The 15,860-nt window shown below is 65.8% G+C and overlaps 1 protein-coding gene across 1 annotated transcript; it reads right to left on the reverse strand.

Annotated features, from left to right (window-relative positions):
* Window positions 1-3,479: 3,479 nt before the first annotated feature.
* Window positions 3,480-13,105, reverse strand: NINJ1 (ninjurin 1). Its single transcript, XM_039216454.1, has 4 exons — window positions 12,978-13,105; window positions 5,775-6,000; window positions 5,059-5,221; window positions 3,480-4,005 (listed from the first exon to the last, which is right to left on the reverse strand). The coding sequence occupies exons 1-3, from the start codon at window positions 13,050-13,052 to the stop codon at window positions 5,067-5,069; spliced, it is 456 nt and encodes a 151-aa protein (XP_039072385.1). The 5' UTR covers window positions 13,053-13,105; the 3' UTR covers window positions 3,480-4,005; window positions 5,059-5,066.
* Between the last annotated feature and the right edge of the window lie 2,755 nt (window positions 13,106-15,860).

Consider the following 15,860-nt stretch of genomic DNA (forward strand, 5'->3'; position numbering starts at 1 on the left):
GGCGGTGTGAGGCGGTGTGAGGCGGTGTGAGGCGGTGTGAGGCAGGGTGCTGGTGAAGAAGGCGGGCTCCTGGTGGAGGGAGTTTGGACACTGGATTCCCCTGCCCCCGGCGGATGTGGTTATGGGCCGGGCGAGGCCGGCTGGAGTTTGTGAAGCAGGAAACGCAGCTGCACTTGCACAACCCAGCGCTCCCTCCCGGGAGAGGGCGGCGTTGACTCTGCAGGTGTCCGGGTGAAGGCGCTGACGCCGCGGGACCAGTCGGCCCGGGTCAGCGTTCTGCGATGGGCTGAAGGGTCCTGCTGTCCCCGTGTGCTCCCAGACCTCGGCTCCACCCCGGGCCTGACCAGCCCCCCGTCCCATCAGCCTCCCACCGGGTGGGCCCCGCGACCCACGGTCACATGGACGCGGGCGGGGCCCTCGGCAGTAGCCTCCTGGAAGGGGGCCGGAGGCCGTCTCCCCGCTGAGAGTCTGGGCGGGATCAGGTTGAGAGCGGGGGTCCTGCCGCCCTGGGGCAGCCCCCCCACGGCTCACCTTAAACAAATACTTGAGAGAAAGAGAAAAACCGTGGGAAGAGTGACCAGCCCCAGAGGACACACGTTCCCGGGAGAGGTGGAGGCGCTGGCCTGGCCCCTCGCGGGGGACGCTGCCCAGGGACGACCCACCTGTCACCCGTCATCCTCGTGCATCCGCCTCTCTCCCGGGCTGAGCACACGCCGCTCTCGCCCCACGCAGCCCTGCTCCCTGCCTCAGGCTCCTGAGCCACAGGCTGCGCCCCTCCCCCGTCCAGGTCCCGAGAGGCCCCCTGCCTCCCGCCTTCCCACCTTCCTGAGTGTGTCTCCAAGGGGGCCTTCCGTCCACAGGAGCTCACCTCCTTCCCCCACCGTCCCCCCCTCACTCACTCACTCGTAACTTGACCCGCCTGGCTCACGAGTGAGGAGGAGGTCTGCAGCACTTACCAAGCACCGACTGTATGCCACACATGGTGCCAAGGACACAGGACACAGGTGGTGGCACCTGCAGGCCATACCCATGGCCCGGAAATAAGCAGAAGGGAAGGTGTGCATGGGAGGCCCCTCCCCCCCAGCTCAAGGCCCTCCCTTGGGCCCTCAGCGTGACTGGCAGGTAGGAGCCTCCCCCTCTGCCCTGGACTCGAGGCAGGCCTGGAGGGGTTGGGCAGGGCTCACACTCGGGCCTGGGGGGGGACACTGTGGATGGCGATGCCAGTCCACGGCACCCAAGGCGGGGTCGACCCGAGTGGCCTCTGTGACAGTGACCGGTGGCGAGGGTCAGGAGGACCTACAGGACCTGAGCTGGCGAGGATCCGGGGGCCGGAGAGCAGCCGCCGAGCCCGGGAGCCGGCGAGTGGGGAGGCGTGGGGCGCCGGGGACGGAGTGCCGGGGGGACCGGGATGCGCACACCCACCCATCTATCACTGTCCCCAGTGCCCCCAGCACCTTCGGAGGCCAGCTGGCTCGGTGACCAGGGCTCAGTCCACTGGGGTTCAGTTCAGTTCAGTTAAGTCATCTGGGGTTCAGTTCGCAGGCCAGTCTGGCAACCCCAGGGGCGTTGTGCAGGGCAGGGTCCACCTTTGCCAGACACTGGGCAGGACTGGGCCAGCGGAACATCCCGGGACATGCAGAGACGGCGGGGGGCGGGGAGGGGCAAGGGAGACAGATGGGGTGCACTGGGTGGGGGCTGGCAGGAGGGCCTGACTGCGTGGACAGGTCACAGACGTGAGCCCGACTCCTGCTGCTTCCGGCCAAAGCCGCGGCAGTGCAGCTGGAGTGAGCTAAGCCCCCCCACAGGGCCACCCCCAAGTTTGTGACCTCGGCACCACCAGGCCCCGGGACGCCCTGCCCAGCGGGGCCTCATCAAGCTCCACTGCGAACACGTGTCCACCCTCTGCCCACCTGCCCCTTGTGCTTCTTTGTGGACTTTGTCCCGCACACGGATCAGGACACGGACATGCTCTCGGGAGCACCCCGGCTCCGTGGCCACCAGCCCTTCTTGACCTCAAGTCATCCACTTCCCCACGCTTTTTCCTGGGTAAAGCCCAGGCCTGGACCACCTTACCCATCAGCACTTCTGTTTATTGATCATTTTGTGTGAGCTGACCAGGGTCACCTGAGTATTTTTAGGGGAGGGACCTGGGGCTGCAAAGTTTCCCACCTGGAGGACTGGCTGAGGGTGTTGTCAAATCAAGGACACAAGGGGGTGCCAGTGTGGGGCCAGGAAAGGGGACGAGGGGGCAGAGCGCGAGGGGGCAGGCCCTGCAGGTCACAGGGGTGGACCAAGAGAGCAGGGGACTCCAGCCAGCATGGGGACCCTCAGGACAGACTGATGTCCTAGAGTCAACATCTGGTGCTTCAGGGGTCTCTGTGGGTCGCGGCCCACCCAGCACCAGCCCGCCTCCCCTCAGCCCCCTCAGCGTGACTCACCTGCAGCACTGGGCACACTGCAGTGAGCCAGGTTGTGGGTGTGGAGAGACTGCACGAAATCTGAGAGTGCTGGAACTTTCCATGAGGTCAGGAGTCACAGGGCCAGTGCCCTGAGGGCATGTGGTGACACCTGGCTGCCCCCCCCACCCCTGCACCAAGGTCACCCTGCACACTGTCCTTCCAACCTCTTCAGAGGGTCCAGGTCTTGGCTTCTGACCCCAAAGCCACCGAAGTAGATGGAGGCCCAGTGTCCCTCCTGCAGCACTGACACAGCCCCTCCCCCCAGCCACAGGCCCTACACGTGCCCCTGCCCCTGAAGGCCTGAGGGAGCGCTCAGAGGCCTGGGCCCGAGCGGGGAGCGTGTATGCAGGCTTTGCTCTGCTGTAAAGAGCCCGTGGGATGCAACAGTGCACAGGGAGGTCTGCAGTGTAGAGAGCGCAGCGCAGACAGGTCTGCAGTGTAGACAAGAGCACAGCACGTGGGCAGGTCTGCAGTGTAGACGAGAGTGCAACGCACAAACTCGTGGGCAGTGTAGATGAGAGCACAGTGCACAGGCAGGTCTGCAGTGTAGACTAGAGCATAGTGCACGGGCAGGTCTGCAGTGTAGATGAGAGCACTGTGAAAGGCTGGTTTTCTAATCCAGTCATCATGTGTGGTCGTATCGCGAACTCGCTTCTGGGAGGTTCACGCTGGTGTTTCTGGCAGCCCACGCTGAGTACACCCCTCACCGGGGCCACGGCCGCCCCAGAGGCTGGCGCACCCGCCAACAATCTGTGTCCCAAGTGGCTGTGGGGCTGCGGGCTGCTCCCCACGGAGCGAACAGAGATGGGGGTGTCAGCCCTGGGCCCCAGGATGAGCCGTTCCCGTGGCTCTTCCGCGCTGGCCAGTTAAAACAAGATGCCAGGAGCTGCGGCTCTGAGAGCCTGGTTTTTGCCTCAAAACCATACCCTGACATGCCAGGTGCCAAGGGGCCCTTGATCCCTGAGAAGGAGCCCGCGAGTGGGACTGCCTAGTGCTGGGGGGTCTGGGCCTGAGACAGGGGAGGAGATGCGTCAGCTTTATTGGTCACTGGTGCTAGAAGAGCGGGGACTCTGGCCCCTGAGGGGGCACTGCCCCATCACTGCTGGTGGAAGGCTTGGGCAGGGCCCACGGCCAGGGGTGCTCGAGGTCCAGAGTCCTGGGTCAGGAAGCGCAGATGCCACAGGTCATCGGCGTAGGGGGCTCAAGGCCCAGATGCTTGTTATGCTGGCAGAGGGTGGGGGTCTCCTTGTCCCTCTGGAAACGTCCTGAGGCCAAGGCCGACCGGGCCTCTCGCCCTGATCCTTGGGTGGCTGCGTGTCCATGCCAGCCACGGCCCGTCCCCAGTTCTGCCTCCCGGGCCCCACTGCAGGGGCCCTGCGCTGGCCTGCGGGGGCCTAACCACCGGCGGCTCATCCCAGGACACAGTCTAGTGGGCCCGCCTGGCCTCCTCCAGCTTCGGGAAGGGCCTCCCACAGGAACGTGGGCCTCAAGGGTGAGGCGGCTCCTGGGACCTGGGTGGCTGTGGCCGGGTGCGATCCAGGGGCATCTGCCAAGAAGAGAGAGGAGGGGTGAGAGGGCTCAGCTCCATTCTGCTCATCCCATGTCGGCAGCCTGCCTGGCAAGCAGCCCACGAGCTTCAGAGCCACTACCACTCCAGAGCCAGAAGGGCCCACTTCTGCCTTGGGCAAGCCTGTTTCCCCTCCTGGGCCACTATGAGGGGTTAAAGGGGGGCCTCCGAGAGCAGACCTATGTGACTCTCGCTGGGCTGATGCTCAGGGAAGGGCACGCCTGTGTTTGGGACAATAAATAAACAGCCGAGTCATGCGGCGAGCAAGAGAACAGGCTGGCATCCCCAGGGTTCTGAGGAAGATGGACTTGACGACAAAGCAGGGCCAGTGGCCAGGCAGCGAGCTGGACCCCAGATGGGGCCACGGCCACAGCATGGGCCGTGGGGCATGGACACTCCCAGCCAGGCCACGTGTGGGCCTGCTCCCGGGGTCCCACCGCATCCTCCGGCCGGCCCCTCTGGAAGGTGTGCTCTCATGTACCTCACACGCAGGCAGGTGTTCAGGCAGCCTGCTGTCCATTCGGCCGCGGGGTGCCGGCGCCGGGCAGGTGGCTGGCTGTCGGCAGTGCCCGCCCTCGCCCTTTCTCTGGGGCAGGCCTGACGAGCAGCCGCCGGGCCCAAGGCCGAACGCACCTGTGGTGTGCAGCCCCGGCCAGGGCCCCACGTGCAACACACACAACACATGCTGGGCCTGCTGACCTTCTGCATTTGCCCTTGAGGCAGACGCACAGGCTCCAAACAGTGCAGGGGCTTCTTTGTTGAGCACGGAACCAGGGTCCCCCTGCCACCCTGCAGCTCCTGCTCCTGAGTAGGGCAGCCCTGGGTGGGTGGGTGCTCGCCTCTGAGCGAGGACAGGGGATGAGCCTGGGGACGGTGCCCACGGCCAGCGACGCCCACCCTATGGGGCCCACACAGGTCACAAGTTTCTGATCGTGGGTCACTGGGTGCCCAAGCAGTCTTGTGGTGGAGATGGACCCCCCCCCCCCGCGCCTGTTAGGTGGATGGCGACGGGCTAGTCCCTCCCTGGCTCACCTGAACCCCTACTGCCGGGGCGCTACGTCCATCACGGGCTTCTGAACGCCAAAGGCGGTGATGAAGATGTTGACCACGACGATGATGAAGACCAGGCCAGTGGCCAGGTTGTTGAGGAAGTCCAGCTTGGCATGCTTCTCAGGGTTGTTGAGGTCGTACCTGACTGTGGGCAGAAGGGAGCGGATGCTGCACCCGGGCCTGCGGCACCTGGGGCCTGCCACCTCGCTCGGGCTGTGTTCTAGGCCTGTGGCCTCAGCCCCGCAGCCCCTTCTGCACGAACAGAAGCTCAGAGGCGCCGGTCTCGGAGCAGAAAAGATGGCCTGAGGCCCGGTGCGGATTTTAAGGCGTAAGTAGCTGAACGCACCCAGGCAAGTGCCTTTCTAAGCACTGCGTGCGGTGGCCTAGTGATCGTCCCACCTGCCCAAAGCCCCACTTGTGCCCACTGCATGGGTGGGGGAACTGAGGCCCAGGAGAGGGGGGCCAAGTACCTGCCCAAGGTCACACAGCCAGCCCTGGAGGTGAGCCCTGCCCCTCACCTCAGGGGCAGGGCCACCAGCTAGTCCCTGTAGACCATATTTTCCTGTGTCCTCGCTCGGGTGGGTGGAGGGACAGAGGCGGGCGCCCTCTGAGGGCTGCACCGCCCCCTGACCTCACCGCCGAGTTGGGGGCTGCACCCTCCCTCCCCCCACCGCGGCGCCCCCGGCACAGCCTCACACCCAGGAAGATGAGCAGCACGCCCACGCCGATCTGCAGCACGAGGGAGATGGAGATGAGGACCACCAGGGGCACGTAGAAGGCGAAGCTGGGACCCTGCTCGATGACGGCCTTCAGCTGGGACGCGTTGGCCATCAGCAGCGCGATGTCCAGCATGCTCTCCGCCGCGCTCTTCTTGTTGGCGTAATGGTTCACGTTGATGGGCCGGCTCCCGCCCCAGCGGGAGGGCTGCGGGGAGGGCGTGGTCAGCCCGGGGCCCCACCCCCTGCTCCTCGCCCCTCCCCGCAGCGGGCAGGGGGCGGGGCTCCGTGGGGCCTGCGGGCGAAGCCCAGGGCGGCCGAGGGAAGGGCGCCCCGGCCGCCGAGAGAAGGGCTCCCCGGGGCCCGGGCCGCGGAGCGAAGGGCTCCTCGACAGACGGGAGCCCAGACAAGGCTGCACAGCCCCGGCAAGACCCTCCCCGCCCCCCCATCCAGTCCTGGAGGAGACAGAGCCACTCCTCAGCAATGCCAGCCTCGGGTGGGGCCTCTGGCCGCCTGCCCCGAACACCCCCAGCACACACTCCCACCGGTGCCCCTCCTGCCCTCCCTCCGGGCTGGGCTAGGGGCCAGGGCAGGAAGTGACAGTGCTGGGGGACCAGGGCACTGCTCGCTCCCCAGCCACCTACCAAAGAGTGGCTACAGTCAAACTTAGCTGCTCTTTAATTTGTATTTTTTTACTGTATTTTTTAAATTTATTTATTTATTTTGGGAGAGACAGGGAGGAGGGGGGGATCATGAGTGGGGGAGGGGCAGAAAGCGAGGGAAAGAGAGAATCCCAAGCAGGTTCTGCTGTCAGCGCAGATCCCGACCTGTGGCTAGAACTTGTGGACCGTGAGATCATGACCTCTGCTAAAATCAGTCAGGCGCCTAACCTACTGAGCCACCCAGGCGCCCCGAATTTTTATTATTATTATTTTTAATTATTCTTTAATGTTTATTTGTTTTTGAGAGAGAGAGAGAAATCACGAGAAGGGGAGGGGCAGAGAGAGGGAGACACAGAATCTGAAGCAGCTCCAGGCTCTGAGCTGACAGCACAGAGCCCGACACGGGGCTTGAACCCACGAACCGTGAGATCATCACCTGAGCCGAAGTAGTGTGTTTAATGGACCGAGCCGCCAGGTGCACCCCTCCCCCCAACTTTTACTTTTAAAAGTAATTTTAAACAACTTTATTGAGGTGTGATCGCCGTACAGAAAGCTGTGCACAACGCAGAACTTGGAGCCGCAGGAGTTAGGCGCGCACAGGACACCCTGGGGGCCGCCAGGCCGGCCTTCCAGAAGCCTCCTCCTGCCCTTTCATTCATTTGTGATGAGGTTTTGCCCTCACAGCCCCGCAGGGATGGGCCTTCCGGTCCGGGCTTCCAGGGGCCTCTGCCCGAGAACAGCGCTGGGCCTCAGGCCACCCCCCCCTCAGGAAGCCCGGGTGCGGCTGCCCCTGGCCGGCCCCTCCGCAGCCCGCAGCACGCACCCCTGGGCCCTGAGCCACCAGGCCCAGCACGAGCCTCCCCGGCACAGAGGGATCGCGTTTCTGAAGTCATGAAAGATGCAGGCTGGGGGCGGACCAAAGGGCGGCCCCTCTCTTTCCTGCGGCTGGAAACCACCCTGGAAAATGCCCAACTCCGGGGACGCGGCGGAGGCTCGCTCTCGCCGTGGGTCTCCCCAAACTTCATCTCGTCTAGAGTAACACACCCGGGAGGGAGGGAGCGCGGCCCCTGGCGACGCCCGCCTTCCCTCCGCCGGAGGCTCCGTAAGCAGCGGATCCCAGCGCACCGCCCTCGGCACCGCCGTCTGCGGGGTCCACACAGCAGCCCCGGCGGGGTCCCGGCTGTGGCCCTTCACGGGGGACCCCAGCTGCGCGCACCGCTGAGGAGGCCACCCCCAGGCCGCAGACGCCAGGCTCAGCTGCTCCCCCCAAGCCCTGCCCCCATCGCCCCCCGCCCCCCCCCCGGGTCTCAGCGCCTGCCCCCCCCCCCCCCCCCCCCCCCCCCCCCCCCCCCCCCCCCCCCCCCCCGCTCCCCCGCTCCCGCCCCGGCGGCCCCGCCTCGTCACGTGTGCGCTCCACCGAGAGGCAGGCGTCCCGGCGGGAATGTGCTCGCCGGTGTCACAAACCGGAAGTGCCAAAGGGCCTTCCCTAAAGGCCACCACGGAGCTGTCCTGATCTCTGGTCCTGGAGACAAGATGTGGGTGCAGAGCTTTGGAGGGACGGCCACCTGCTGGGGGCGGGGCGGCCAGGTACATATGCTCAGGAGAAAACACACAGGCACGTGTATGTACACACGTATATAAACAAACAAGCAAACATGCATGCAGGTATAAACATGTAGAAGCAAACACGCGCGTGAGCAAGTACACACACATGCTCGGTGCACACGCATGTAGGCATATGCCCACTTGTGCACATACTAACGTACACCTATCAACACGCACATATGCACGCACACACACAGCCAGGCTAACCGTGCTGGCCTCCGGGAAGGAGGAAGGATTCCACAACCGTTCGAGTCCCTTACAGTCACACAGCCACACGCACACTCAAATACAGAATGACGCGTCCCCAGCATGGGGACTCTGTGTCCCCACTACCCTCTGTCCTCACACACACTCACTGTGGGTAAACTGAGGCTAGCAGGGGAAGCACCTTATCCAAAGCGGAGAGCAAGGGAGGGCTGCGCTTTGATCCGTGTTCCCCCCAGGCCTGCAGCGGCCGCTGGGGTCAGGGCCTCACTCCAGTGGCGTGACCTTAGTAGAGCCAGCACCCTCTGGGCCTCAGTCTCCCATGTGTGCAACAGGGCCAAGAGCAGGCAACCTGAGGTTCTAGTGGATCAGGCCGCAGCCTCCGAGCCCTGAGGGGCAAGCACGCCCCTCCTGGTGCTGGGCACTTCCTCCCCACGTGGCCATCTGCTTCCTGTTCAACCTGTGCAGTGACAAGGGGTGCCAGCCAGGAGGCCAGTCAAGCCCCGCTCACCACAGCCCGGCCGTGGCCTTGACAATGCGCTCCCTGCAGCTGGCCTGTCTCCCCATCTGTGTGCCCCGGGCTGGACTCTGGGAAGCTCCCCACCAGTGGACGGGGAGCATTAACCCTCAGGCCTGGGCTGTCTGCCCCGAAGCTGAGCGCTGCCCAGGGCACAGCAGGGCCTTGCATCCAGCCAGGGGAGGGGCCCAGGCGGCTGTGTGGGGCAGGGTGTCAAGTGAGGAAAGTGTCCCAGGCCTCCTGAGGAGGGGCTTGGAGCAGCAGGGCGACTTGGGAGCCTGGGGTGACAACTGAGCCCCAGAGAGGCCGCTGTCCTGGGGACAGCCTACTGGGCAGGGTGGGAAGGTCGCAGGAGCCCTCAGCCAGAATGGCCCGCCTGCCGGCCCATCCGCCTGCCTGGCTGCTGGGAGCCACGCTGGGAACCTCCCACACAGACCTCTGCCCGAGACCTGAGCAGTGCAGGGACAAACACCCTGGTTAATGTGTCCCCAGGGCCAGGGGGACTTCCCCAAAACCTCAGTGGTGGTACCAGGAGCTGGGGAAGGCAGCGAGTGAGCTCTGGATTCTTCCCTCTAAAAGCCAGGAAGGAAGGAGTCTTTCGGGTTGGGGGCCAGAGCCGAGCAGAGCAGGGAGGCTGGCCTACTGTGGACAGAGGGCCTGGTGGCATTCGTGGCTAGCCCAGGGCCACAGTGCTGAGTGTCCTCAGCTCAGACGGGGAGGGAGTTGGGACAGATGTGAACCCTGCACCCCAGCACCTGCTTCGTCTGTAGCTTCACGGATATGCTCCAGTCCAGCCCAGGCTGGGGTAGAGGGGAGGAGACGGCATGCCCACCCCGGCCTCCTGCTCCCCTGGGAGGTGAGGCCAGGTCTGGGAGGACCCAGGGGTTGGGGTTGCTAATGTCCCCCAATCCTGCTTGCCCTGATCGCCGTGTGAAAGTGTGGAACAGGAGCCCCTGCCCAGAGCCCACCTTCCCGTTTTCAGAAGGAGACCAAGGCCCCCACCAAATCCACGACATCCATCAGCTGCCCTGCGAGGAGCTAGGGTAGGACTTCTGCTGGCACCTCTCCCCAGCACCCCTGAACCCCACACCAGGGTTCTGTGCCTCAGTTTCCTCATCTGCAAAGTGGGCAGATCAGACCGAATGAGGGGGGCAGAGGCCCTTTGGTCTGCTGGAGCCCAGCCAGCCAGGGCGGATGGCCTCTCAAATGAGGTGCACGGATTCAGAACCAGCGATCTGTGACAAGAGAAAGGACGAACCCAGGAAATGGCCATGTGCGCTGAGCAGGACCCGGGGCCTCGGCGTTCGGCTCCCAGCCCTGGCCCACCACGGCTCCTCTGCTTGGGTGCAGCGGGTACTGGTGGGAGCAGGGGCTCTGGAGTCCTTCCCTCTGGGGAGGGACCTGAGAACCGAGGTGGGTCTGGCAAGACCTGGAGTGTCCCTCATCTGACCCACCCGCGTGGTCATGTGCCGTTGCTCACGCCAGGCTTGGAGGCCACAATGCCAGCCCGGAGAGATGTCTGGCTCTACGTCAGTGTCCCCGCAGGAAGTCTCGTTGGGGGGGTTTCCTGCAGCAGCTGGGCTGTGGGCTGGGCAGACCTGCTTCCTGTGGACTCAGCACTGACTGCAGTGACCCCGGGGCCTTTTAGAACTTGGCCAAGACCCTGCCAACCTCAGGATATTTCCAGGAAAGCAGAAGTAAGGGAGAGACAACACAGCCCAGATGCAGCCCCCCCTCCCCAGCCATGACCCACCTCACCCTGTTCCCTCCCTGCTGTGTCCTCCACTGGCTGTGGCCCCAGGGTCCGCCACAGGGTCCAGAGCTGCTGCTCCCAAGCCAAGACACACCCGGGCATGACACAGCCAAGGGCCATCTTCACAGTAACATTTGTGTGTACTATTCCTCCAGCCACCAGCTGCAGGAGAGATACCAACCCCCTCCTGCAGGGGACGGGGCAGCCTGGCCTCCCTGAGGGCCCTGGGGGCACAGGCACCTGGTGGGGCGAGCCTGCAGGGTCCATCTGCTCAGTGGTTAGACGGAGGGCTTTCCCTGAGCTGGGTCACCCTGGGAAGTGAACGACCCCGCCCCGTTTCCCACTGCAGCAGGCATCCTGAGTCTGAAAAGGGCTTTCGACCTGGGCCTCCCCAGGTGAGCCCCCCCACCACCAGGGCTGTGCTGGGGACACAGGACCCACCTAGCCCACCCACCCTGCCATCAGGGCTCCTGTTGCACTTTGCGCATCCAAAGACCCCAGGGGTTTGCCCCTCACCCCACTGAGACTTTCTCACGCTCACGCAGGTGCTGGAGGCTCAGGTTTGAGCAGGGGCTGAGGCAGGGAAGTCTGTGCCCGCCCGCAAGGGTCCCGCCACGGAGAAGGTGCCGCCCTGGAGTCCTCACCAGCAGCGGGCAGGAACATGGACACTGAGCCCAGCACACACACTAGCCCAAGTGGGCCTCACCGCGATCTCTGACAAAGGCATTGCTACCATCCCACATCACAGAAGAGAAACAGAGTCATGTCCCCCAAACACAACAAGGCAGGTCCTGAAGGTGGAAGAGATGAGGCAGAGGCTGGGGAGTGGTCCCAGGCACGGTGAGCTCCTTCCCAGAGACCCCCCCCCCAACACACACTGGCTCCTGGGGGGCATGGAAGCGTCAGACCTCCTGTCATGCACAACCTCCCCAGACTTGGTTGGGCCTTTCCTTTGCTGTTGTCTCTGCTTGGGACGTCCTCTCCCGCGTTGCAGATGGCCACGCCGCACCGCGGTCCCGTCCTGCAGCACGCAGCGCCAGCGGCCCCCTGTGCAGGAGTCTTCCTGAGCCCCCCACTCCCCACCCATAGAGGGGCTCCAGGCTCCAGCCTTCGCTTCTCCATCTGGGCTGGTCTCAGCTCCAAGCACCTTGTCTCCCACCTGAGCCCCGTGGGCCTGGGGTGCACAGGACCCTGCCTGCCAAAGCCGAGGGGAGCAGAGAGGCTGGAGTGGAAGGCACAGCCACAGGCTGGGAGGTGAGCAGGACCCGAGGCAGGCGGGGGCATTAGTTCTCCCTTTACACACTGTGCACAGGAGGCTCAGAGAGGCGAGGCAGCCTCCCCAAGCATGCACGGCCCACAGCTCTGAAGTGCTTACATGCCAGGGCAGGCCACTCGAGGACCTTCAGGGTCCTCATTTTCCCCCCCACCAACCTAGGGACAAACACCCCGTGCCACCCTAGGGCAGTCAGGCTTCCTGAAGGGTCAGCATGAGGTTGAGCCCCAGAAAGCCTCTGCAGAGAACACACAAGGCGGAAAGGATGACTGCGTGGGGTCTCCAGCACACCGGAGGGGGGCCCCTGCCACTGGGGCCTCACTCACCGCACGTGTCCTCCCCACCCCCAACATGGCCTGCTCCCCGCGGCTGAGGCGCTCTGCCCCAGCCTGGTTCACATGGCTGGGAGAGGGCCATCCCTGCCCCCATCGCCAGGGGGTCAGAAAGTGAAAGAATGTTCAAAGTCAACAAGTCACCGGAGAGCCATGCCCAGGACCGCATCACAGAGGTGCTGGAGAAGTTCTGGGTCCAGGAAGGAGGGCACGGACACCCCCGGACAGGACCCGGGGGCAGCGGGGGAGTCACCACTTGTAAAGTGAGTCGGGACCACTGCCAGGCGCCTGCCCCACGCCCAAGGCCGTCCTAGGCCAGGACGGCATGTTCTGCACGGGCCGCGGAGGCCTGCGGTGGAAACAGGAACGGGGCCACAGCGGCCTCAAGTTCCCCATCGGGGCACGCAGCGGATAGTGCGGTGGCCGCGGACACGGCGGGTGACGTAACCGTCTGCCTGCTGCTGGCCCCGGGCCCGGGGCTGGGATTCTGCGCGCCCGGGCGCGCACGAGCGGGAGGGGGTGCGGGGGCCGAAGTTAGAGGCCGGGCGCGGGGGGCGGGGGAAGGTGGCGCCCAGGTCCCCCAGCCGCGCGGCTCCGCGTACGCACCTGCCGGCCCTCTCCGCGCCCCGCGCCCCTGCCGGGGTGTCCTGAGCCCTCGGGCCGCAGATCGGACCCGACGGCGGGGGGCGCAGGGGACTCGAAGACCCCGGTACCCCGCAGTGCGGAAGCGGCGCGCAACCGCCGGCGCCCCCAGGTGCCCGGTGAGCCCCGGGCGCGGGGCCCAGAGAGGGCAGGCGCAGGCCAAGATCGCACAGAGGCGTGGGCCGAGCGGGGCTTACCAGGGGGTCCGGGGAGCTGGGCGAGCCTGGGCGCAGATCGCCGTTGAGCTCGAACTCCTCGGGGCCCGACTCCATGGTGCGGCCGCCGGAGCCGCCTTGCTCGGGGCTGAACGCCGCCCGCGCCTGGGCCGCGGGGACCCGGCTGCGCGCCCGCCCCCGGCCCGCCCCCGGCCCGCCCCCGGCCCGCCCCGGACTCCGCCCCGGACTCCGCCCCCGAGGCTTCCCGGTCGCCCCGGGCTCCGCCCTCGGACCCGCCCCTCCCCCCGGACCCCGCCCCCAGCCGGCCGTGCCCGCGGGACGCCGAGGACCCTCCCTCTCCCAGCGAGGGCTGCGCGGGTGAGGCGGGGCACGTCCGGCTCTGCCCACGTCGTGAACACTTTTAATCCGTGAAATGAGGCCAAGAAGCAGCCTTTCCCGGGCCACTTCGCAAACTGCGGGGCGCGCCGGGAAGGCGAGCGCGCCGCTGCCAGGGTGCGGGCGTTCTTGGGGAGCCCCACGCCCCCGGCGCCTGCCCGCACGCTCTGCGTCTGGCCTCCCGCCCGGGAAATGGGGACGCGAAGGCCTCGCGCACGCTCGGGAGGTGGGGGGCGGTGGGGTCAGGCAGAGGGCCGTCGCCGCGGGTCGGGTCCGCCTGGTGCGGCCCCCGCCCTGTTGGCGCAGCCCCCGCGCCCCAGGCGGGAGGCAGGCCCCCTGGCCTGGGACGGCGCCGGGTGCCAGGGCGGGCCTCGGAGGGCGGCCGGAGCGCGTTGGCTCCCCCAGGCCGGGGCTCAGTCAGTCCCTGTTTCCCAGGGCGCCCAGCAAGACGCGGGCCCCGGCCGGAGAGGCCGCGCCCGTTACCCCCCGGGGCCACTATGTCCTCCAGCCCTGACCCCGAGCCTGCTGCCCGGCCCAGCTGCTTTTACCACTCGCATTTCTCCCACATTGTCTGCTGATGTCTCCACCAAAGCACCTAGTGTTCAGTGAGCAGGGCCCCCGGCCCCCGAGACCCTCCCTGCGGCCCAGGGGCCTGCCAGGGTCCGTCTAGGCTGGGGCTCTGTAACTATAACCACCACAGCTGTGTGGGCTGGGGCGGCTGGGGGACGTCGCTCTCGGCTTCCCCACCTGTGACGCAGGGACGGTCTCCTTAGGCCCTGTGGGCTGATCATCCGTCCCCCCCCCCCACCGCCAAGTGACATCAAAGAAGGTAAGTGGCAGTGCCCCAGGTCAGGAGGCAGCGGGTTACGTGGCTGCATTAGCTGGAGCTGGAGGCTTGTGCGTTCATCAGGTCATCATCGAGCGCCCGCTGTATGCCTGGCCCTGTTCTAGGCACAGGCCGTGACGAGCCGGCTGGGGCAGGGCTTGGGGGACGGGCCGGAACCGGCACTGAGCAGCCCTGCGTGCGTCAGGGACGCGGCTTCTGCTACGGGCTCGGGACGTAGGCTCTCCCACCTCACCTGACGAGGGACACAAGACGGGGAGGGAGAAGCCCGGGAGGACGAGCTCTAAACGCCCGGGGCCCTTGCGGGCCGTCGAAACAGTAGGCTGGGCGCCCCCTGCAGGCCGGCCCGCGCTAAGGGGCCCTGGGCGTGGAAACCCAGTTCCTGGCTTGCCCAGGGTCCTTGTCACACTCCAGGCTGAGACCTCCCCTCCCCCACACCACACCTCATCCCTGCTGGGAGGGGAGTTTTTTATAAGTGAAACCAAAGGCATGGAAAATGCAAGTCACCCAGGAGAATTTATCAGAAAAAGGGATCTTCCACTAAACCGTGGTCCGGGCCCTCCTGCTGACCTTTCTCTTCTCCTTGTGCGGGGGAGTGGCAGGGCCAGCGGGGGCAGCACTGGCCAGGCTGGGGGACAGCTGTCCCAGGGGGTGCCAGTCCTGCCCACGTACCCCGTACCCAGGTCCGTGAAGGAGCCGCCGTTGGCCCAGTTCAAGGCTGAGGGAACTGAAGCCAGGGCGAGTGGCTCGTGCCTCGGTCCTGCTTTGGGCCGCCCTGAGCAGGGCCTCTGCAGTGCCCCCCGCGGTGTGGGCAGGCCTGGGCACCACGCCCCCATACAGCAGCGTACAGTCATTCTCACAGATCGCACGCCTGACTGCTGACAACTGGCTGGAAATGCAGGATTTTAAACGTTAGCACTGTTCACACAGAATGGCACAAACTCCCACCCCAGGGGCCAGGCTGGCTCCTGGAGGGGCCAGGGAGAGGGTCCTGAGGGTGCAGGGGAGGCTGGGAGGTGAGGAGCAGAGCCTCGGCCCCTTCGGCAGGTGAGGGCATCTTGGTCTTGCTGGGCCCCGTGGGGGCTGAGGGCGGGAAGGCGCTGGGGCCCTGCGCCCCCGTGCTGAGCATGTGTCTCCTGCGGGCCCCACGGCCGCTCAGAGCTGAGGTTCACCATTCGCCCAGTCCAGAAGGAGCGAGTCAGCAAAGGTCCTGGTGTAACAATTCAGCACTTCAGCTTCCTGGCGTCGGGGTCACAGCCCTCACAGCAGGGTCTCTCCCTCTAGAACTGCTCCCCCACCCATTGTGTGTCCTCCTCCAGGGACTTCCTGGACTGCTGTGTCATCCTCATTTGCCTATGAAGTGCCTGTTTCCCAGACTGCTCCCAGCAGGGACCGACCCAGCGGCCCCAGCGAGGCCCAAAGGCCGCGCTTGCTGTGTCCTCACCACCTGCTTTCAGATTCTCCTGCAGAGACCCTATGCTGAAGCGAGGTGATGGCCCGAGGGCAGAGGATCACGGGGACTGTCCCAGGCTGGCTGTGCTCCCCAGAGAGACTCAGAGACGTGGCGGAAAGGCTGGGTGTGCCACCAGCACACACGTGGACACCCCCGCACGCCCAGAGTTCACCTGGCTCCACCGAGCTGTGTGACTAGGGAAGCACTTCCTGCGTCACAAACGGGGACTCTG

Source organism: Hyaena hyaena, unplaced genomic scaffold (genome assembly GCF_003009895.1).
Source record: "Hyaena hyaena isolate Hyena2069 unplaced genomic scaffold, ASM300989v1 scaffold_634, whole genome shotgun sequence".
Classification (NCBI taxonomy): Eukaryota; Metazoa; Chordata; class Mammalia; order Carnivora; family Hyaenidae; genus Hyaena; species Hyaena hyaena.

Bases quoted from the DNA above. Each gene is read 5' to 3' on its own strand.
- NINJ1 (XM_039216454.1), bottom strand. From the start codon at position 13,052: ATGGAGTCGGGCCCCGAGGAGTTCGAGCTCAACGGCGATCTGCGCCCA. The intron at 6,001-12,977 runs GTAAGCCCCGCT...CCCTCCCCGCAG, and splicing joins CCAGCTCCCCGGACCCCCTG to CCCTCCCGCTGGGGCGGGAG. The intron at 5,222-5,774 runs GTGTGAGGCTGT...TTCTGCCCACAG, and splicing joins CGTGCTGCTCATCTTCCTGG to TCAGGTACGACCTCAACAAC.